Source organism: Myxine glutinosa, chromosome 11, assembly GCF_964187855.1.
Source record: "Myxine glutinosa chromosome 11, kmMyxGlut1.1, whole genome shotgun sequence".
Classification (NCBI taxonomy): Eukaryota; Metazoa; Chordata; class Myxini; order Myxiniformes; family Myxinidae; genus Myxine; species Myxine glutinosa.
The window spans coordinates 23,501,953-23,524,019 of record NC_136271.1 but is presented as its reverse complement, the minus strand read 5'-3'; the positions used below and the strand labels follow the sequence as shown (position 1 = coordinate 23,524,019).

The following is a 22,067-nucleotide window of genomic DNA, read 5'->3' as shown; positions in this document are numbered from 1 at the left end:
CAGCGTCGGGATTAGTGCACAGACTTTGGGGAATGTTACATTCCACTCATGTTTGTCGTATTGTGAGTTTATTGCTTTGAGAGCATTGGGGGAATGATGGTACCATCACATGTATTGTTTGATTGATGCACATGACATTTTCATTGTACTTTCTTTAATCGTGTTATTATTGTGCATGTAAGAGTTCTTAATACAATTACTTGTTTTGTTTTACAATTGCATTGGTGTGGTTTTACCATGGTTTATCAGAACCCGCAAAATAACAAATCTTTCTGCCGCGTTCCCTCTCGAGACTCTGAGGTGCACCGTAACCGGGGTTCGGGGAGGAACATGTAACACTGGTGAAAATGTGATACTTGAAAACGGCTGAAGGGATTTAAATCAAACTTGTTTATTTTTAGGACAGAATGAGGGCATCTACCCGTTGTGGAACTATGCGGAGGCATATTGGCGACACAGTCGCATTGCTCTAGTTCAATACTAACACTTCTATCACAAATTCCCATTTGCCTTTCTTTTTTTTCCCCACCATTCTTTAAGTATGTGCCATGCCTAATGCAAAACATATTCTCTGTTGTAGAACGGTGCGATTCTGGGATCTTGAGAAGTTCACACAAGTGAGTTGCACCGATGGACAGGCGATGCCAGTCAGGTGAGATATGTGAATTCATTTCAATTATTTTCTACTGCTGATGTTACTTACCTTCTTCTCTATGTTGTTTGTTGTTTATTCCATGAGATTCGTATAAACAGTTAAGGGATTATAGGAATTTTCTCTTTCGTAACTATTCCAATGTTATCTTGAGTTCTGCGCAACATGCAAATGTTGAAATGTCTTTGTCAGGATCTTGGCATTTCAATCAAGCTGGATCTCTTAACATATGAAGTACGGATCCACCATTAGGTCTTGTGGAACTCTCACCGCCCTTTCCTCCCCCTAGTTTTCCATGAAATAAACAGCGAAAGTAGCCCCTCACTCTGTGTTAAATTGCTACATCGGATCTCCTCTTTCTACCTCGTCTAGAAAAGGCAAAAATCCATGCAGACATTGATTCCATTAAATGCATTGCCCGAGGCCAAATTGTCTGAAAAGGGAAGAAAACCGAAGTACGAAGTATTTGTATGAAGCTACCAAAACAGCAGTAACCAAAATGTTTCTAAGCATTTTTCAACCCGAAATTTCTTTTTCGGCTCCAATATGCAGTTTGATTCAAAATTCTGATAAATCTTTAAAATTCCAAAAACGAGCTTAGCAGGAGCAGAGTTCTTTTTCTTTGTTTGTTTGCCAATAACTCTTACCACCCCCCCCCCCCCCTCCCTCCCCCCCTCTGTTTATTTGACATGTATAGCTAGCACAAAGTAAACTGTACGAATATATATACACGTGTTCATTAACTTTTACTTCCTTATGATCTGCAATCTCTAAAAGCAGTGGGGCGGGGCTTTTAACGAAGCCCTCTTTTTATCACCAAAGGCCGTGATTACTTGCCTTAAGAGACAGAAGGCATAAGAAAATATTAAAAACCAACACAAACGAAACATCATATCAGAGGATCAAGTTACAACACTGGTTCAGAGGGCTTCCCGTCTTACAACAAGCCATCATATCAGAGGGCTTCCCGTCTCCCGACATTAGTTGGTGGACGATAAAGATCCTCAAGGTGTCCTTTGCGAAGAGTGGGCAAGCTTCCATGGGTATATTACCAAATTTCATGGTCGCATGCAATTGGGGTGTGTGTGTGTGTGTGTGTGTGTGTGTGTGTGTGTGTGTGTGTGTGTGTGTGTGTGTGTGTGTGTGTGTGTGTGTGTGTGTGTGTGTGTGTGCGTGTGTGTGTGTGTGTGTGTGTGTGTGTGTGTGTGTGTGTGTGTGTGTGTGTGTGTGTGTGAGATATATATATCCAAATCAGTGTTATTTGCACTAGCTCATCTATAAATCTGAAGTTTGGTCCCTTTTTGTCTTCTTACAACACATGCATGTTCGTCTACAAACATTAAAACCCAGGCATGTTCGTCTAATGACCTTCTATATACTTGCCAATTTTTATGACAATCAGATTTTCCATTGCTGAGATCTGAGGGGAGAGGGGCCAAACGACTCCCCAGCCATATTAACTCCACTAAATATCCGTCTGTCCATCCATCCGTCCTTCCCACATGTGGTTTTCTGCACTTTTTACCATACCCTTTAACATATTCAACTGAAACTTGGTACATGGCTTTATTATGATAAGTTACAGAACAAGTTAAAATTTCAGGGTGTTTTGTCAATTTTTCTTAGTTAATCCGTTTTTGGACTTGGTAAATATCACATCTGTATGGGACATTTATTGCAAAGCAATTTTCGCTCTTGTTTAATGTATTGTTGCGGGTATGGAATTTGGCCTCCATATCCGCTTGTAAATATGCCCCTATTTCCCCAATACTCCCCAACTCTCCCTTACCCCATTCCCTAGTCCCATTGTCTGTAAACAACACCCAGTAGAGCCGATCTTCCCCTTCATCCCCCCATTAAATGTCGTGCCCAGGTCCACCGCATCACACGTAGACAACTATAGGACATCTTGCTAGTTATTCTTAGTCTATGTCAGTTAAGGACTTGTTTCCATTAATCTTGACTCTTCGTTGCACCAGAATGTGATTATATGGCACCAGTAGTGAGTTTAGGACCTCCCCATACCTCCCCGCATCTCTTCCCCATGAAGAAGCGCCAACTACAACAACTACAACAGCAGAGGGGGGTGGCGCGGTGACGGCGCGGGGAGTGGGCGTCCTCAGTCCGGCTTGGTTAGCCGCCATTGGCCAGGTGCTCGACGGGGTTACCACGAAGGGGCTCCCTGTCGGCCCCTCGTCAAGGGCGGAGCCAGTAACCCCCGCACCCAATGAGAAGCAACGGGCCGATGCCATCTGGGGCGGAGCTAACGAGCCGTGGGCGTGTCACTCCCCGCCGGATATACGAGCGACTCACCGGAAGTGAGAGCAGATGCGCCCCCCAGCTTGGAGAGAGAAGCCACCGACACCCCCAGCGCGACGATACCTCCCCGCATCTTTGGACTGGACCGAACCGAGTCGATTCTGCCCTGAGCCCAGGTGCACCTGGAGCCAGCGACCAACCCGCCTATCCTTGCCATCAAACCCCGTGTGAGTCAGTTGTTGTCCTGTTTATCTGTCGTCTGTCGGGGCTATTAATATAAGAGTGTGATTAAGTGCCCACCTTACTGTGCCGTCTCTCTGGCCCCTGTAATCTAACCTTCCGAATATCCCGTAATAGAACCTCCTCCGGAGGCCTTTGAGAACTGAACCCTTGGTGTCGTATCCTATTTGTAATCCCAGCCGTGTGTCCTTTCGTCAATTGATCTAGCGTAGCGCGACTGGTCAACGTCGGGTATAATCGGGGTAAACTGTGCAGACGTGGTCATACCAAACCGCTCGGTAAATAACACCCAAGACCGCGTCTGTAACAATTGGTGTCAGGAGTGTCGGATTCGGACCTGGGACTAAATTTGTTAGGCCCAAATTTTGGGAGGGAGAAATTGATCCGGAGCGCGTTTACAGCGCTCGACGAAATTATAACGGCGAAATTTGATTTTGTTATACGGAAATAAAAACCCGAATTTTGAAAGTCGCGCTATGGCGGATCAAGACAGCTGGGGTCCGGTAGAGGAGAGTGAGGCAGGGTCGATCCAGGACCAAATTGAGGGACAAGAGGAGAGCGAAGCAGTGAGGGTAGCAGGTTCGCAAAATAGCGCCGTCACGCACGAAGTAGCGGGCGCGCAAAATGGCGCCTCGCAGATGGCCACGGCGTCCACGCCCGCGACCGTGGCAGCGCCCCTGGTGGATTCGAATCTTTTTCCTCCTGCAAATGAGGGCCCTTATGGAACAAATGAGTGAGCGATTAGAAAACCAAATGGGGGTAATGGGGGTAATGAGGGACGAAGCGAGGGCTCAGAGTGAGCAAATGGGACAAATGGGGAACCGGATGGATGCTCAGGGTGAGCGATTGGAGGGCCAAATGGGGGTAATGAGGGACGAAGCGAGGGGTACTGGTGAGGGATTAGACAATAATTTTAAGGGATTAGACAATAATTTTAAGGGATTAGACAATAATTTTAAGGGATTAGACAAGAAATTTGGGAAATTAGACAATAGATTAGGGGAAATACAGGAGGGGTTAATGGGGGTAGAAAACAGAATGGCCGCTCAAGAGAATCAAATGGAAGGGATGCAAAAAGGGTTAGAGGGGTTAGAAAACACCATGGAAGGCAAATTGAGGGACATGAGGGACCAAGCGGAAAGGGAAGTTAAACAAATGGGGCAGCAGATAGAGGGGGTCAGAATGGGGGTAGAAACCAAACTGGATGCTCACAGGGAGGAAATGGAGCAGATGAGGGTGGCATCTGGGCAGGAGATGCAAGTGATGGGAGAGGAGATCAGAAGAGGAGTGAGTGAGGAGGTCGGAGGAGTGCGCGAGGAGGTGAGGCACTGTAAGGAGCGCATGGAGAAGGAGGTGAGAAAGGGGACTGTAAAATTGCAAAGTGGTATAGAGGAGTTGACGCTGGGAGTAGAACAACTGACAGTGGGACAAAAGGAGTTGGGGGACCAGGTAAAGAAGAACACAGCGGTAATAGAGGGTTTAAAATCGACACAGAAGGAGATGAAAAAGGACGTAGGGGTAATTAAAAAAGAGTGTCAGACGGTACATGAGGACCTGACGAGGAAAATGGACAAGGTGGTAGAGGTGATGGAGGTTAAAGAGCGGGAGGTGCGGGAGCACATAGAAAAAAATAAAGTGGAGTTAGAGGAAGAACTTAAAGGGGCGCACGAAGAGATGAAGGAGGTGAAGCAAAAATTAGAAGAAGTGGAAGAAGGGGTGAGCGAAATTAAGAAGCGACGGAGAGAGGATAAGAAAGAGATAAAGGAGGAAGTAAAAGAATTGGTCCAAAGTCTGTGTTCGGATCGTGATGATGTGCTCATTAACCGGATGAGGGATTCGCAGGTGATGGAGGAGAAGCGAAGAGAAAGAGGACCCGGTGTAAGTGGTGACCAATATGGTCGTGCGTATGATGCGCCAGGTGATTTAATAAGCTTGGGGGTCGAGATAGACCCGGATGTTCGTGAGAGGCCACGAGTGAGGTGTATGGCTGGTCCGGAGGGTATGGAACGAGAGGTGCGAGGTGTGGGTGAGCAAGGTTGTGGTGGAATGGAATGGGTAGCGGGTTGCGGAGGTGTGACCCATGCATCGACACCAACAGGGGTAGTTGTTGGAGGGACCGGGGAGGCACGAGAGCCCCTTGGGGGTAATGTACTGTGGGGGCCCGGCCGGTTCGGCCCCGCGCTGACCCCGCAAGGGGCGACGCACGGGGTCCGGCAGGCGGGCAACGACTCGCATGCGAGGTGGTCCCACAAGGTCCCACTCGCGCCGTATGACGGCAAGAGTGATCTACGCGCGTACCTGGCGCAGTTCGACTGTGTGTGTAAGGGCAACGGTTGGGGTGAGGACGAAGGTGGAGTACACCTGGTGGCCGCACTGCGCGGCGCGGCGGCGGAGGTGCTGACGGCATTACCAGCGGGTGCTCTCACCCTGCCAGCCCTCCGCGACGCCCTAATTAATCGATTCGGCATTGAACAGCAGAGCGAGCTTGTTAAAGCTCAGCTCGCGCTGCGAAAACGCAAGCCCCAGGAAGCCATCGGGGAACTTGCCCACGACATTCGCCGCGCAGTGGGGATCGCACATGCTAGCATGGCAACGGATTCCCGGGAAAGCCTGGCGCTGGACCATTTTATCCAGGCCCTCCCGGATATTGAGCTCCGGCAACAGCTCGCCATGTGGCGCCCGCAGACTCTGAGCCAGGCGGCTGACGCTGCGGCCCGTTGGGAAGCAGCGAGGCCCCTGGCCCGGGGGGGCGAGCGTCTCGCGATGGCGGTCCGCCAGGTGGGACCCCCGATGGAGGGCGGACCCCTTAGGGGGCCCGCCCCCGACATGGGACCTGACCTGGCGGGCATGGTCCGGAGGCTGGTGGACCAGCGCCTGGCGGGAGCTGGACCATGGCAGGCGGCCCCGGAGGTGGCCCGCGGTGGACCACGAGCAGGTAATCCAATTCGGACCTACAGGGGGGGAAATTTGGAATTCCGGAGGCAAGCACCTTATCAGGTGAGGTGCTATACCTGCAACCGTCTGGGTCACCTGGCGCGGCACTGTCGAGCCGTGCGCCGGGATGATCCCCGGCGGTTGAGGTCCTCAACTCCGCCCAGGGGGGAGCGGGTTAGCCGACCCCAGACACCCCCCCGCCAGACCCCGGGAAACTAGAAGGTGTCGGGCACGTAGGGCGGTGTTCGGCAGAAGAGGATGGAGGAGAGCCCTCATTAACGCGACAGGTCATTTATTGTGGCCAAATTGGAACCGGTAGCCTGACAATTAGATGCAAAATTGCCGGCGTGGGGGTAGACGCCGTAGTGGACACAGGAGCTAGCGCCACGATCATCAGCCCTGTGGTCCTTGATTCGAGCGCAGGTGGTTGGGATAAGATCCAGCGCCTGCAAAATTATAGTTTGCAGCTAGCTACCGGGGTAACGGCCCCGATCATAGGGCGTGGTTCTGTGACCCTCAAGTTAGGGTCGGTAAGGAGGGAGATAGATGTTTGGGTGGCGGAGGTGTGCGACCCATGTTTAATAGGGTTGGATTTGTTGACTGCCAGCGGTTGTAAAATCGACTTGTGCCGGGGGATTCTGCAGGTGGGAGTAGAAGAGCTGCCGTTAGGGGGAGTGAGCACGGCCGAGAGAGCGGAGCTGGAGGCTTCCGAGGCCGTGACCATCCCCCCAAGGGCCGAGGCGATAGTGCCGGCCCGGTGGGCAGCTCGCCCAACATGGCAGGAGTCCTGCGGCCTGGTCGAACCGGTGGCAGCACAGTCCATACCGGGTTTAATCGTGGGCCGCACCCTTGTAAAAACGGACGGACCGGTAGTGGCCGTCCGAGTAATAAATATGAGTACAGAACCACGCACTATAGTAAGGGGCACGAGGGTAGCTGGCTGCACCCCAGTTGAGGAAGTCGCGACAGTGAGGGGCGAGAACGTCCAGCCGAGCCGACCCCGGGGGGAGCCTTCAATAACAAGTAGGAATTGGCCCGATCCCATTTGCGAGATGGTAAATCGTAGTAGCGTAGAGTTGGGAGGTACCCAGAGGGAGGCCTTGCACAAACTGGTTGGGTCCCATTTGGACCTCTTCTCCCTGTCCACCGAGGATATTGGACGTACGGGCCTGGTGAAACATCAGATCCACACCGGTGAGGCCCGGCCTATTCGTCAGGCCGCCCGACGGCTCCCTTGGAGCAAGAGGGCGGAAGCTGACGAGCAAGTTGAAAAAATGCTCGACGCAGGTGTGATCGAGCCCTCGGGAAGTCCTTGGATGTCACCTGTTGTGCTGGTCAAAAAGAAGGATGGGACCACGCGGTTCTGCGTGGACTATCGCCAGCTAAACAACGTGACACTCAAGGACTCATATCCCCTGCCAAGGATTGATGACACCCTCGATGCCGTTGCGGGCTCAAATTGGTTCACAACTTTGGACCTCAAGAGTGGGTATTGGCAGGTGGAGATGGATAGGGCAGGGAAGGAGAAAACGACATTTTCCACAGGTAAGGGACTGTATCAGTTTACTGTGATGCCGTTTGGTTTGTGTAACGCCCCCGCCACCTTTGAAAGATTGATGGAGCATGTACTAGGCGGCATGCCATGGCAGTCATGCCTGGTGTACCTGGATGACGTCCTGGTACATGCCCAAACGTTCCCCCAGGCCGTAGCTAATTTGGACCAGGTGTTCGGGTGCCTCAGACAGGCAGGGTTGAAGCTGAACCCGAGTAAGTGCACTTTGTTTGCAAGAGAGGTGGCCTATCTAGGTCACGTGATCGGCCGCGAGGGGGTAAAAACGGACCCAGACAAAATTAAAGCGGTAGAGGAGTGGCCCGCACCACGTACCATCAAGGAGGTGCGGGGATTTTTGGGACTCTGCTCCTACTACCGGCGCTTTGTGGCGAAATTTGCAGAGTTGGCCCGTCCCCTCCACCGGCTTACGGAGAAGGGGACGCGATTTAATTGGACACGGGAGTGCCACGAGGCCTTCCAAAAATTGAAGGGGTGTCTAACATCCGCACCCCTTCTAGCTTACCCCACTAGCGACGGGGCATTTACCCTGGACACGGATGCGAGCCAGGAAGGATTGGGCGCAGTTTTGTCTCAGACACAGGAGGGCGTGGAGAGAGTGATTGGTTATTATAGTCGGGCCTTAAGTAGGCCCGAGAGAAATTATTGCGTCACTCGCAAAGAGTTATTGGCTATGCTGGCTGCCATGAACCATTTCCACCCGTACTTGTACGGGCGGAAATTTTTGGTTAGAACTGACCATTCCTCCTTGCAATGGCTCCTTCGGTTCAAGGAACCGGAGGGCCAAATTGCAAGGTGGTTGGAAAAGTTGCAGCAGTACGATTTTGATGTGGCCCATAGGGCCGGGAAGGCCCATGGTAATGCGGACGCACTCTCTCGGCGTCCTTGTCTGGGGGAAAACTGCAAATTTTGTGCGAGACACGAGGAGAGGGAGCAATTGGGCGATTCGGACCCGACCCTCGTTGTCCGGGCAACCCGGGTGAGAGGGCCAATTTTGCCACTAACCGCGGACGAGGAATTTGGAGAGTTGGCTTGGAGCACGGCCCAGCAGGAGGATCCTGTTCTGGGGCCGGTGTTCCAATGGGTCAAATTGGGGCAAAGACCAAGGGGGGAAGAGGTCACCCCCCTCGGGGCACAAACAAAGGCATATTGGGCTCAGTGGCAGACCCTGGAATTGAAAGGCAACATCTTGTATCGCAAGTGGGTGGAGGTTCCCTCTGATAGAACTTCCTGGCTGGTGATAGTCCCTGACAAATTCAAGAACGTCATATTGCAACAGGTGCATGGTACCCGCTCCGGCGGCCATTTGGGCAGGACAAAGACAATATCTCGGGTCCGCCGGAGGTTCTATTGGGTGAATATGGGGCGCGACATACAGGACTGGTGTCGGAGATGCGACGCCTGTTCTGCCAAAAAGGGACCAGCACGGAGGATGAGGGCCCCCCTTCAATTACATCAGGTGGGGGCCCCCCTTGAGCGGGTGGCTATGGATATTCTAGGACCGCTGCCCCGCACCCGCCAAGGTAATAAGTATATCCTCGTTGTGATGGACTATTTCACCAAGTGGCCGGAGGCCTACGCCCTCCCCAACCAAGAAGCAGGGGTGGTAGCGCAGGCCTTCGTGGAAGGATTTGTGTGCCGGCATGGGATTCCACAGGAGTTGCACACCGACCAGGGACGAAATTTTGAGAGCAAATTGCTAAAAGATGTGTGCAGTCTCCTGTCAATTCGGAAAACAAGAACCACGCCCTTGCGGCCACAATCTGACGGGATGGTGGAACGGTTCAACAGAACATTGATACAACAACTGGCACTGTTCACCGCCACCCGTCAGGATGACTGGGGCGAACATCTCCCTTATTTGCTTATGGCCTACCGAACCAGCCAGCACGGGGCCACCGCATGCAGTCCAGCGTTGCTTATGTATGGGCGGGAGTTACGGGCTCCCGCCGACTTGCTATGCGGTCCCGTGCCAGACACAGTGGTTAACCCGCCGAGGGAGGGGTACGCACGTCACCTAGAGGAAGGCATGGAGCTAGTCCATGCCTTCGCCCGCCGCCAACTCCATCTGGCGGGGGAAAAGATGAAGCGCAGGTACGACGACCGGAGCCAGGGGAGTCAATACGCTCCGGGGATGAAGATTTGGTTCTTTAATCCCCGGAGGCGGAAGGGAAGGTGCCCAAAACTCACCTCCCCCTGGCAAGGCCCAGGAGTCGTCCTGTCGCAAATCTGTGACGTGGTCATTAAGATCAAAATGGGGCCACGAGCCCTCCCTCGGATCGTCCACGCCGACCGGATAAGACCTTACACCGGCGAGCAGGCGCCCCCGTGGATTGCCTCGGCTTTAGATGCCGAGGCGGGACCCAGTACCTCTGAATAAAGGGGGCTTATGAGTGCCAGAGGACTGGGGGATTGAGGAGCGATGTGCCCGGTGGGTAAGAGTGGCATCCCTGCCATCCTTCCCATGGGGGGCAAATGCGCAATAGTTTATGGGGTGTATGGCAGTGAAAACTAGCCCGGGTGGGTTAGGATATCGTGTGTAGGGATCTAGCGAAGATGACCTTAGGTGACGTTAAGGTTAGTTAGTGACTGATACCTGTAGTGGGGACGCAGGTAGTTTAGTGTGGTTGATAATGACGTGGGAGCGCAATAGTTTAAAGGGACGACTGGGAAGCGCAAGTTTCAGAGGGGAGGAGTTAGCTGAGATGATGCTGTGTGAGAGCTGGACAGGTGTGATTGCACAGGTGTGCAACTGGGCAGGTGTGTGGAGCAGTGTGGAGCAGTGTATGAGTAGTGAGTGTTGTGGATCAGCGCGAATGCGCTCGGGGAGAGAAGGGTGCAGGTGGCACCAGGTGTGAGAGCACAGGTGTGCAAGTGCCGGTGTGTGGAGAGAGTTGGAGTAAGTGGTACGGAGTGGTGCGCATGGTGCGAAGGTGTGGATGGGGGAAGAGTGGACCCCTTTCACGAGTACCCGGGGCGGGTAGTGTAAGTGTTAGGTAGAGGGTACAGGTAAATTGTGGTTGGATATTGGCATTTGTGGTGCGGTTGCAGACTGGTGTTGTGGATGGGTGCATTAGTGTCGTGGAAATGGCTGGGCGTGTAGCCTGTTAGTGTGTGTAGTTGGTTGGGCACTCCACCACTGTGAGGATGTCGGCCAGGTGAGGCCGCAGGTGGGCTCTGGGAGCCGGTAGTTGTGAGTGGGTGCCTGAGGATCCCGGGTGTGGATCGGGCAGCCCAGTGCCAGAGAGGGCACCGAGTGGGGAGAGTGCCAGAGGGCCTTCCCCAGGTAGTTAGGTTAGGGTAAGGAGCAGGTAAGCTCGGAGGCAACTGCAGTGGTGGAGGTGTGCAGGTGGGTAGACCTGCTGGGAGAGTTACACGTCGCAGCCCAGAAATTGTGCGAGGGCACCGGGAGATGAATCAGGGGAGTGAGACCCCAAATTGAAAAGCACCACAGTTTGGCCAATGGGAATTGGTTTTTAGAACCAATAGTGTAAGAGGGCCAATGGTTTGGCCGGAGAAAGACCCCGGGTAGTGTAAAGTTGTTAAAGTCATTTAGGAGATAGTTAGGATTGAGGAACCTGTCGCACCATACGCAGCCACTTACCTGTGGTGATGATGATGACTCCACACCTGTGTTTTCTTTGTTGTGTTGCAGGAAGTAAGGATTGCTGTTGGATTTGTGAGACGCATCACGACGTGGATGAGACATTGGGGTGATTCCATCTCTCCCTCCCTAGGAGGGACTGATGACGAATTGGTAATGGCAAATTATGATGTTGAGTTGGAGATGGCAAATTTTGATGAGAGTTGAGAATGGCAAATTTGATTGGTTAGGAGAAAGAGAAGACGAATTTGGTATATGGGAGGAACGGGGAAGACAGTAGGGATGTTTGTTGATTTGTAAAGTAGATGTTTATGAGTAGTGTTGTGTTTTGTGGATACAGTAAGGGGTAAGGGAGGGGCCATGTAGGTTACCTGGTGGGGGGGGGGGGGGGGAGCGTACGGTAGGAACGTACCTGTCTCACCTGGTTCCCATGTGCCCCTAGTGTGCATTACTTTGTGTTGCGTGCACTTTTGCGCCCTTACCACCTTACTCACTTGTCTTTTTCTTTGTCTCCCACCTCCGAGGATCTGGCTTTGGGGTAGAGAGAGAGGAGTGAGAGGTGCTGGCGACGCAGTTGTGGGCCTGCACTTTCGCTGCTTGCTGCTGGGATCGATACACCATATGGACCGCAATGTTTGTGGCCACCCACCATGGACCGCAGTTCTTGCGGCCAAGCACCACCCATGGATGGACCTATGGGTCAACGTGGCACCTATGCCATACAAGGTGAACCACTAACAGTTGGCCCCCTGAAGGCCACAATATAGAAATGGACGCGGTTGGCGCCTTTCTTTATTTTTGAAGGCGGAAAGAAGGCCAAGTGCACCACAGGAAGAGCAAGAGACACCTGCAGGGTTAGGGGTTGTCGTTTTTATTTTAACAAACAATGGTGGTGCACCGGATGGTGCTGACAGTACATGATGGGGTGGTGCTTTTGGTGCTGGGAAGGGGTGCTCTGCACATTATTAAAGGCCGTAGGCCACAGAGCACTCGTGGGTTGGTGTATCGATGCTAGCATGCGTGCTCTGTCTATGCATAACATCTGCATGTGTTCCTCCAAAAACAGGTCCTGGATCGTAGTGTAAATAGCAGCGTAGTCTTGTAAATAATGCTCCCTACCGGCTGTATGTTTAGTTTGAGAATTCTTTCCGGATTCGGTTATCCTGTGGGTGTGTTTCTGTGAGGAGAAGGGTGCAACGTCGCAGGGGGACATATTTACTCATTTGTGAATATCTGTAAAACTGTCGCACTCAGGGTAGAGTTAATAGTAGAGGGAACTACATCGGAGTGCCACACTAAAATAGGTAAAAATTTATCGGGTCGGGACGCCCCGAGGGTAGAGAAGGGTGCAATGTTGCGGGTATGGAATTTGGCCTCCATATCCGCTTGTAAATATGCCCCTATTTCCCCAATACTCCCCAACTCTCCCTTACCCCATTCCCTAGTCCCATTGTCTGTAAACAACACCCAGTAGAGCCGATCTTCCCCTTCATCCCCCCATTAAATGTCGTGCCCAGGTCCACCGCATCACACGTAGACAACTATAGGACATCTTGCTAGTTATTCTTAGTCTATGTCAGTTAAGGACTTGTTTCCATTAATCTTGACTCTTCGTTGCACCAGAATGTGATTATATGGCACCAGTAGTGAGTTTAGGACCTCCCCATACCTCCCCGCATCTCTTCCCCATGAAGAAGCGCCAACTACAACAACTACAACAGCAGAGGGGGGTGGCGCGGTGACGGCGCGGGGAGTGGGCGTCCTCAGTCCGGCTTGGTTAGCCGCCATTGGCCAGGTGCTCGACGGGGTTACCACGAAGGGGCTCCCTGTCGGCCCCTCGTCAAGGGCGGAGCCAGTAACCCCCGCACCCAATGAGAAGCAACGGGCCGATGCCATCTGGGGCGGAGCTAACGAGCCGTGGGCGTGTCACTCCCCGCCGGATATACGAGCGACTCACCGGAAGTGAGAGCAGATGCGCCCCCCAGCTTGGAGAGAGAAGCCACCGACACCCCCAGCGCGACGATACCTCCCCGCATCTTTGGACTGGACCGAACCGAGTCGATTCTGCCCTGAGCCCAGGTGCACCTGGAGCCAGCGACCAACCCGCCTATCCTTGCCATCAAACCCCGTGTGAGTCAGTTGTTGTCCTGTTTATCTGTCGTCTGTCGGGGCTATTAATATAAGAGTGTGATTAAGTGCCCACCTTACTGTGCCGTCTCTCTGGCCCCTGTAATCTAACCTTCCGAATATCCCGTAATAGAACCTCCTCCGGAGGCCTTTGAGAACTGAACCCTTGGTGTCGTATCCTATTTGTAATCCCAGCCGTGTGTCCTTTCGTCAATTGATCTAGCGTAGCGCGACTGGTCAACGTCGGGTATAATCGGGGTAAACTGTGCAGACGTGGTCATACCAAACCGCTCGGTAAATAACACCCAAGACCGCGTCTGTAACAGTATTTTGCCTTCATAACTCTGGAGATTTCCTCCACGTAGAACCTAAGCACAGCTGCGGGAGACTTCTTGGTGATCCTGCTGGTTAATTATTTTCATTGCACTCAATGAAGTGACACTTTGGGCACATTCCTTGATCTTTTCTTCACTCAATATAATTGTCTGAACAGTGGACAATTTAATGTTTAATGGCAATTTCACATTTTCCTGTGTAAATATAAAATATGGAGAAGGAGGGAGCACATATGGAGAAGGAGGAGCCATGCTTCCTTAAATATGGAGAAGGTGGAGCCTTGCTTAAAGCTTTGTTAAAGATACCGGTCGGTATATGCTTAGTTATAAGAATTGGTAATTTCTTTAAATTCTCAGATTTCACTCCAGATTTCAACAGTTATTTAGTCCACCAGCTCCGATCCTCAAATCGCAAGGCAGATTTCGATTATATACTTTAATTAGTCCGTGAGAGGTCATCGTGGAAAATTGCCAAGGCATTTTTGAATAGGCGAAACAAAATGGCTGCTTAGGACCCCAGCGGGATGACCAAGGGTATGCCTTTTTTTTTGTTTTTCATATGAGCACCCCGTTAATAATCTTAAAAAGCGGTGTTTAAATTTACCCAATTACCCAGTTTTCATTCATGCGCTCCTTTGGAGTTCCCTTAGTATGCATGCAAAATTTCAGCTGATGGGTTTTCTGGAATTATGGAGGAGACACACACACTGACACACACACTAACACAATGTTGTTGATTTGCACAATGTTGCACACGTTCATTGTTACCTTGCAGGAGCGTTCTTTTTGGGGTTGACGGCAGTTGCCTGTACAGTGGCTCGCAAGACTTGCTTTGCGTGCTGGGATGGGAGCCTGCACGGGGTGCTTGATTTGCAGCCCGTGGAATGGGGAAGCCCTGCAGACCTTGCCACCCTAGCGAACCAGCTGGTCAGTCCCAGAAAACATGTTTTAATGTATTTCCTCGTTGATCAGCTTGCAGTGGGTTAAACGGCACTTACATGGTATTTCGAAAGCAAAGGCGTAATCCATCTCGTGATAGTGATTGTGGTGATAGGTTGTTGAATTGATGGTGTTGCTTTTGCAGATTGGAGCTTCATTTACAAAGAATGTGGTTAGTGTTTATGTGGTGGATTTATCACGGTTGAACCGCAGTGGACTGGGCAAGCCTTATGAACTGCCTTCTCCTGTCCCAGTACAAAGCCGTGGCAACTATTCTCGGCCTTCACCTCACTGTGTAGACAAACAAGCCAGGTACTTGTTTTTTATTGACAATCCTTTCAGGCTAATGGAGGATCTTGTACGTGTATGTAATCATATGTAGAAAAGGGGAATTAAAAGATATCGATGCATTTTGAAATGAATTACTTGGATATTGGAAGATTATAAATAGCATGGACGATTGGGAACTCCAAATGCGCCATCCCAGATGAATCTATACCACAAAAGTGAAATTGTTTGTTTGTTGGTCTTGTCTGAAGGGGATGTGAGACTCTTGTAATGTGTGTGTGTGTGTGTGTGTGTGTGTGTGTGTGTGTGTGTGTGTGTGTGTGTGTGTGTGTGTGTGTGTGTGTGTGTGTGTGTGTGTGTGTGTGTGTGTGTGTGTGTCTGTCTGTGTGTCAGTGAAGTAAAGCGAGACAAGGAGGAATGTCGAGCATCAAGCACTGGTGAAGATGAGCGACCGGAGGACTCTGCTGCGGAAATCACAACCGAAGCAGACTATGAAAGAATCTTTAAATCCAGACCATTGCTCAGTGAGTCACTCGCATTCCGAATTGAACAAAATTGACATACTTGTTGGACAATAGCTTTCCAACCAAGTAAATCGATTATTAGCTACTCTACGACTATTACACTTTCATTCTAAGGGTTATACAAGTAAATTAGTGCAATAAATCGTTAACATTTGCAAATAAAGAAATAATAAATGTTTGAATTTAGGAAGATCCATATTCTAAAATAAGCGCAACACCAACTCACACTGCCCAATCGGGCAAGGCTCATATTTGACATTTGGACCACAAAGTGGTATTCATTTGGGACTGCAGTGGTAATATGCACAGTGGTATTCAGAAGTATTCTTTCAAGGCAGGAGAGGAGCCATTACATGACTGCAATATGCAGATTGTGTGAACTCGTCTCATCGATTACGTGGTGATAATTTGTGGTCACAGCTTGTGAAGGTACGCATGCACGTTCAACTTCTCATCACGATTGACGCGTGACATAAGCCCAAATCGCCGTTCTTAAGTATCTGTATATCTTATACCAAATGTCAGAAACAGCTTATTGTGCCCCATACAATGATTGTCAAGCTGATCATATGGTTTGGTATCCCATGTTTTGAGAGGGTTCCTATTTTGATACTCTCATTGTCCGGCCTCTGTTGTGTGTCTGCATTCAGTGCGATCACTGCCACAAGCATCCGAACCGTTTCCTGCACCTGCTGAGGAAGTTGCAGTAATAACTGGTAATTGCACTGTCATGGATTACCCACCATTCGTTCCAAATGACACAGGCTGTTATCTTTTTAACATTCCCTGATGTTATTTCATCTTTTTCCTTTACTCAATTTCTTCTTTGCATTTACTTTCCTCCGTGTTTTAACCCACCTTTATTTCTATTAACGAGAATGTCAATTTCTGTTCTATCTCGACCTGCACTCTCCATGGTCAGTTCATTGAATTGACGTTACCTCAACATATTTCGTTCACCATGCAAAACCAAGCTTGAAGCTTTACAAATGTGTATGTATGTGTGTGTGTGTGTATATATATATATATATATATATATATATATATATATATATATATATATATATATATATATATACACACACACACACACACACACACACACACACACACACACACACACACACACACACACACACACACACACACATACAGTCACGTGAAAAAGTAAGTACACCCCATGTAAAGTTTTGACTTTTTCAACATATTTCAACATACAGCTACAGACTTGCATTTAATATGGAATATTTTTTTGTGGGGGTGAACTTACTTTTCAAGATGTCTTAGAACCAAAAGTTCATTGGAATTATGTTGAAATTATTCTAGATTTTGTTAATGTGACCTTTAAAAGAAAGAAAAACCACTTTTGACATTTCGAAACAAATAAATTGATCCTTGAAAGTGATGTAAACTGATATCGAACTCAATTCACGGACAGTACTGTGTTAAACTTCTCTACGTTTTCCAGAAGTATCTCTTTATTTTGCACATTAGCCAAAATTTTTTTTAACAAAAACAAAAGTTAAATTACGACTGGGATTACGGACAGTAAAATTACAGTTCAGTACTTCATGTAACCCCCACGAGCATTCAGGAGAGCACGTACACGTTGAGGCATGCTGTTCATGAGATTTGCCAAGGTTTCGACAGGAATCGCTTGCCTTGCAGTGACAATAGCCTGCTGCAATTCTCGCACAGAGGTCGGCTGCTGGTCCAAGTGGTCGATTTGACGCGTTAATTCTGCCCACAAGTTCTCTATCGGATTCATATCCGGGGACATGGCAGGCCACTCCATATGCTCTACACCACGGTCAGCAAGAAAGTGTTGGATCATGTGAGCACGATGAGGCCATGCATTGTCATCATGGAAGACAAAGTTTCCTCGAAAGGCTGCACGAGCAAATGGAAGCAATGTTTCTTCCAGAATGGCCCTGTGCTTGAACTGGTTCAGGTTTCCATTCAGAACAACCAGGTCAGTTTTGCCCCCTGCATGAAAAGCAGCCCAAACGGTCACCCCACCACCTCCAGCTTGGACTCTTGGCACTATACAATCTTTGTTGTAGGCTTCATGCACTTGTCTGCGCACTCGGACGTGGCCATCTTGACGATAGACCAGAAATCCAGACTTGTCACTGAAGATCACGTGATTCCAGTGTCCTGGCTGCCATTGACGGTGCTCTCTGGCCCACTGCAATCGGCACTGCGCGGTGTTGTCTGGTCAGGCGTGGCTTTCTCAGGGGATGCCTGGCACGATAGCCTGCTTGAACCAGTCGTTGGTTGACTAGCCTTCTGGATACAGGCACATTTGTCAGTTGCTGCCACTCAGCCCTAAGCCGATTAGCTGACTTGGTACGGCCATTGCGGACTCACCGGTGCAGCTGGCGATCATCCCTCCTTGTGGTTCTGCGGGGACGTCCTGGCCTCGGTATTGGAGTAGGGACACCCCTCTGAGCATTTCGTTTCAGGATCTTTGACACCTGACCTTGAGTGATGCCATACTGCCGAGCAATAGCACGCTGTTTCATGCCGTAATTTCGTAAAGCCACCACTCCATGACAAACAGCATTGTCGAGTTGACGGACCATCTCCAGAGGAAGCGGCAATAACTTTTGGAGACGTGCAGCAGTTGTTTTCCACTAATACAGAACGCAACAACCCTTGTATACCCGACTGTGAAGCCAATCATCAAATGCATCAGTCCGTACATTTTGCCACGCCACCTGTGATATAATCCTGTTGTTGACTTCTTGCTGCGACAGACAATCAGTGACATGGTTCTTTTAACAAATAAATCACCAAAGTGTAAAAGAAACTCACTAGATTGATATACTGAGTTAAGAAAGTAAACCTAAGTCAAGAAAAAAAAATATTCCATATTAAATGCCAAGTCTGTATTTGATCTTCATTTCAACAATATTGATAGATAAAGGTGATATAATATAACAAATATCATGAAACATTTACATTTTGTAGTCCATTGTATAATTTAAATAAACATATATGCAAATTTCGCATGTGGAAAAAGTAAGTACACCCTTGGCTCTAATAGGTGGTATTGCCCCCTTTGGCAGAAACGACCTCAAGTAGGTGTTTCTTATAACTGTCTACCAGTCTCTGACATCGACTGGGAGAAATTTTTGCCCACTCCTCCATGCAGAATTCTTTCAGCTGTGCGATGTTTGAGGGGTTTCTTGCATACACAGCTCGTTTCAAATCCCCCCACAACATCTCGGTGGGATTTAGATCCGGGCTTTGACTTGGCCATTCCAGAACCCTCCATTTCTTTATTTTCAGCCATTACTTGGTGGATTTACTGGTATGTTTAGGGTCATTGTCATGTTGCAAGGTCCACCCTAGGTTGAGCTTCAACTTTCCGACAGATGGCCTCACATTATCCTCAAGCACCCTCTGGTACAATGAAGAATTCATAGTGGATTCTACCATGGTGAGCTGCCCAGGCCCTGATGCAGCAAAGCTGCCCCAAACCATAATATTTCCACCACCATGCTTTACAGTTGGTATCAGGTTCTTGTGGTCAAATGCTGTCTTTGGTTTTCGCCAAACATGTCTTCTGGTACTGTGGCCAAATAGCTCTACCATTGACTCATCTGTCCAGAGCACATTGTTGCAGAACTGCTGGTCTTTGCCTTGGTGTTCATTGGCAAATTTTTGTCTTGCCCTGATGTTCTTTCTGGACAGCAAAGGTTTCCTCCTGGCACACCTCCCATGTAGATCAAATTTGTGCAGCCTCTTTCTTATGGTGGACTCGTGCACTTTGACATCAACAGTGGCAAGATCTACCTGTAGGTCCCGTGATGACATTCTGGGGTTCTTAGAGACTTCTTTCAGCATCTTGCGGTCTCCTATCGGGCTGAACTTGCTGGGGCGGCCTGGCCTGAACAAGTTGGCAGTTGTTTGGAATCTTCTCCACTTGTAGATGATCTTCCGGACAGTCGAATGATTGATTTCAAATTGTTTGGGGATCTTTTTAAATCCCTTCCCAGACTCGTAGGCATCTATAACCTTCTTTCTGAAGTCCTCAGAGATCTCTTTTGTTCTAGGCATGGTGACGCCGCACATTTCAACAACAAAAAGCAAACCAAACTAAATGTCTGAGGTTTAAATAAGACAGGTTCCTCCAAGATCCTCTCTCACGATGTTCTAATCATTTGCACCTGAGCTGGTGCACCTGATTCTAATTTTACGTATTTGAAGTAGTGATAAATGTAGGGGTGTACTGACTTTTTCCACATGCAAAATTTGCATTTATGTTTATTTAAATTATACAATGGACTACAAAATGTAAATGTTTCATGATATTTGTGATATTATATCACCTTTATCTATCAATATTGTTGAAATGAAGATCAAATAGCTGTATGTTGAAATATGTTGAAAAAGTCAAAACTTTACTTGGGGTGTACTTACTTTTTCACTTGACTGTATATATATGTATAATATATACATATACAATATACATGCATAATGCACATGCATTTATGTATTTGTGAAGGCTGTCCTTTTCATCTTGCACATTTCACATCCTTATTCTCGCTTTATTGGTTTGTCTGCAGTGGCACAAGGTCATACCAAGCATGAGAATTCCAACTTGCTCAACAGGAAGCCTGTGCAACATGCAAAGCACAAGGTCGGTCTTGGGGAATCCAGGCAAACTTTAGAGACCAATGATGATGAATGCGCAATTAGGCAGCAGTGTTGAGGACTAAGATGGAAAAACCAAGTTGGTGCTTTCTCCTTGTATTTCTTATCCCCATCGTTTGTGTCACTTATCCTCCTCCTTCCTTTTATTTTTCTTAATACGAGTAATCTTTTGGTTTGTGTGCAGCCTGTGCCTGCTGGTTGCATCATTTTCTGGAGTTGTGGCTGTATCACTGATGCAATGCCCACTATTATCCTTCCACTGGTACTCATTTTGCCAACCTCGGAGGGATGACAGGCTGAATCAACACACCTGGTGTTAATTCAACGCCATGACAGGGGCTCAAACTCGGGAACCTAACATCTTTAAATGCTGAATTTCAAGAAAGGAAGCAGCATGTACCATTTTAAAGTCTTTGGTGTTACTAGGCTTGGGTTTGACCCGCTGACCTACCAGACTCAGAGGGAGTTCTCTATTAACCCATTAAGCTACAAAGTCTGGTTTAAATAAGCTATACTAACAAGTTGCCCATGCCTGCAGGGGATTATAAATGGGGTAGGGACAGAGGGGGCAAAAATGCAAATGGCATCTTCTGTCATCGAGCTGGCAAGCTGGGAGCAGCAATTCACATTTATTGCCACATCTGTTGCAATTCATATGCTCTAATGGCAGCAAGGTGCTCCATTTGGAACTGTTCGTTCAATATATGTAACTTTTTTATGCCTAGGGTCTGCATTAAAATTTTGTATTGTTCCCAAAGCCAGTAACCAATTACAAATTAATTTAAATATATTACCTTGTGGGCTTTTTTATTTTGTATTTTTCCTCTAATGATGCAATGATGCAATGCCCACTATTATCCGTCCACTGGTACTCATTTTGCCAACCTCGGACGGATGACAGGCTGAGTCAACCCACCTGGTGTTCATTCAATGCCATGACAGGGGCCTTCTCCCAACAACGCGCTTCACTCTCTTTGAACTTTGTTTTGAAAATCATTGTGAGGAAAGGAACATTTACTTGCGTATTATTTTCAGGGAAATGAAACTTGTCCAAAACAGCACCCATCTAATCGCGTTGAAAAGAGTGAAGTATCAAACAAGAACATTCCACGAGGCCTTCAAGCAAGTGACTTCATGCAGGTTAGTTTTTCTACCAGTCGAAGTGAACAAGGCAAAATGAACCAAAACGTTGAAATGGGTATAACAATCGATTTTTTTCAAATATTTGTTCACAAGTATGTCCTGAATGAAATTACATAGGATTCCACCTTTTCATATTTGGGCAATTTATTTTAAACGTAAAAAAACAAAATGGCCACAGACGCCTTGGTGAAATCCTAAATTCCCTATAACTGTTAATAATGCACCAATTTGAATGATATAAATGTGTTTTTACATGCTTTCTGACATAACAAATGCATTGGAAACAACAATTTTGAGTTTCAAGGACGTCTGATTGTATATTTTTGCAGAAAATATGCATATCAATCATTTTGACATTCACCATCCATATTTTATTATATACAGTCGTGGCTAAAAATATTGGCACCCTTGCACTTTTTTCAAATAACTCACAATTTTCTCTAAAGATAAGTTGCAATTGACAAAAGTATTTGGTCTCCACTATTAATTATTTCACTGTTAATATTACAGAACCTTTGTTTTTGATTCAGAACTTAATATATCCTTTTAAATCAGAAAATAAAAAGAAATGGCATTGACAAAATTATTGACACCCTAGACTTGATATTTGGTAGCACAGCCTTTGCGCAAAATAACTGCAATCAAGCGCCTCCTATAGCCATGAACGAACTTCCTACACCTCTCTACTGGCAGTTTGGCCCACTCTTCTTGTGCAAACTGCTCCAGTTCTCCCAGATTTAAAGGGTGCCTTCTCCCAACTGCTGTTTTCAAATCTCCCCACAGGTGTTCA

The 22,067-nt window shown here is 48.3% G+C and overlaps 1 protein-coding gene across 1 annotated transcript in view; it reads left to right on the top strand.

Annotated features, from left to right (window-relative positions):
* Nucleotides 1-22,067, top strand: part of KATNB1 (katanin regulatory subunit B1) — a 64,275-nt gene that overhangs the window by 29,262 nt on the left and 12,946 nt on the right. The window contains 8 exon segments of the mRNA XM_068130335.2: nucleotides 581-652; nucleotides 14,497-14,581; nucleotides 14,583-14,648; nucleotides 14,806-14,972; nucleotides 15,342-15,472; nucleotides 16,123-16,188; nucleotides 20,047-20,120; nucleotides 21,170-21,274. Of these exon segments, the coding sequence (XP_067986436.2) occupies nucleotides 581-652; nucleotides 14,497-14,581; nucleotides 14,583-14,648; nucleotides 14,806-14,972; nucleotides 15,342-15,472; nucleotides 16,123-16,188; nucleotides 20,047-20,120; nucleotides 21,170-21,274 (766 nt within the window).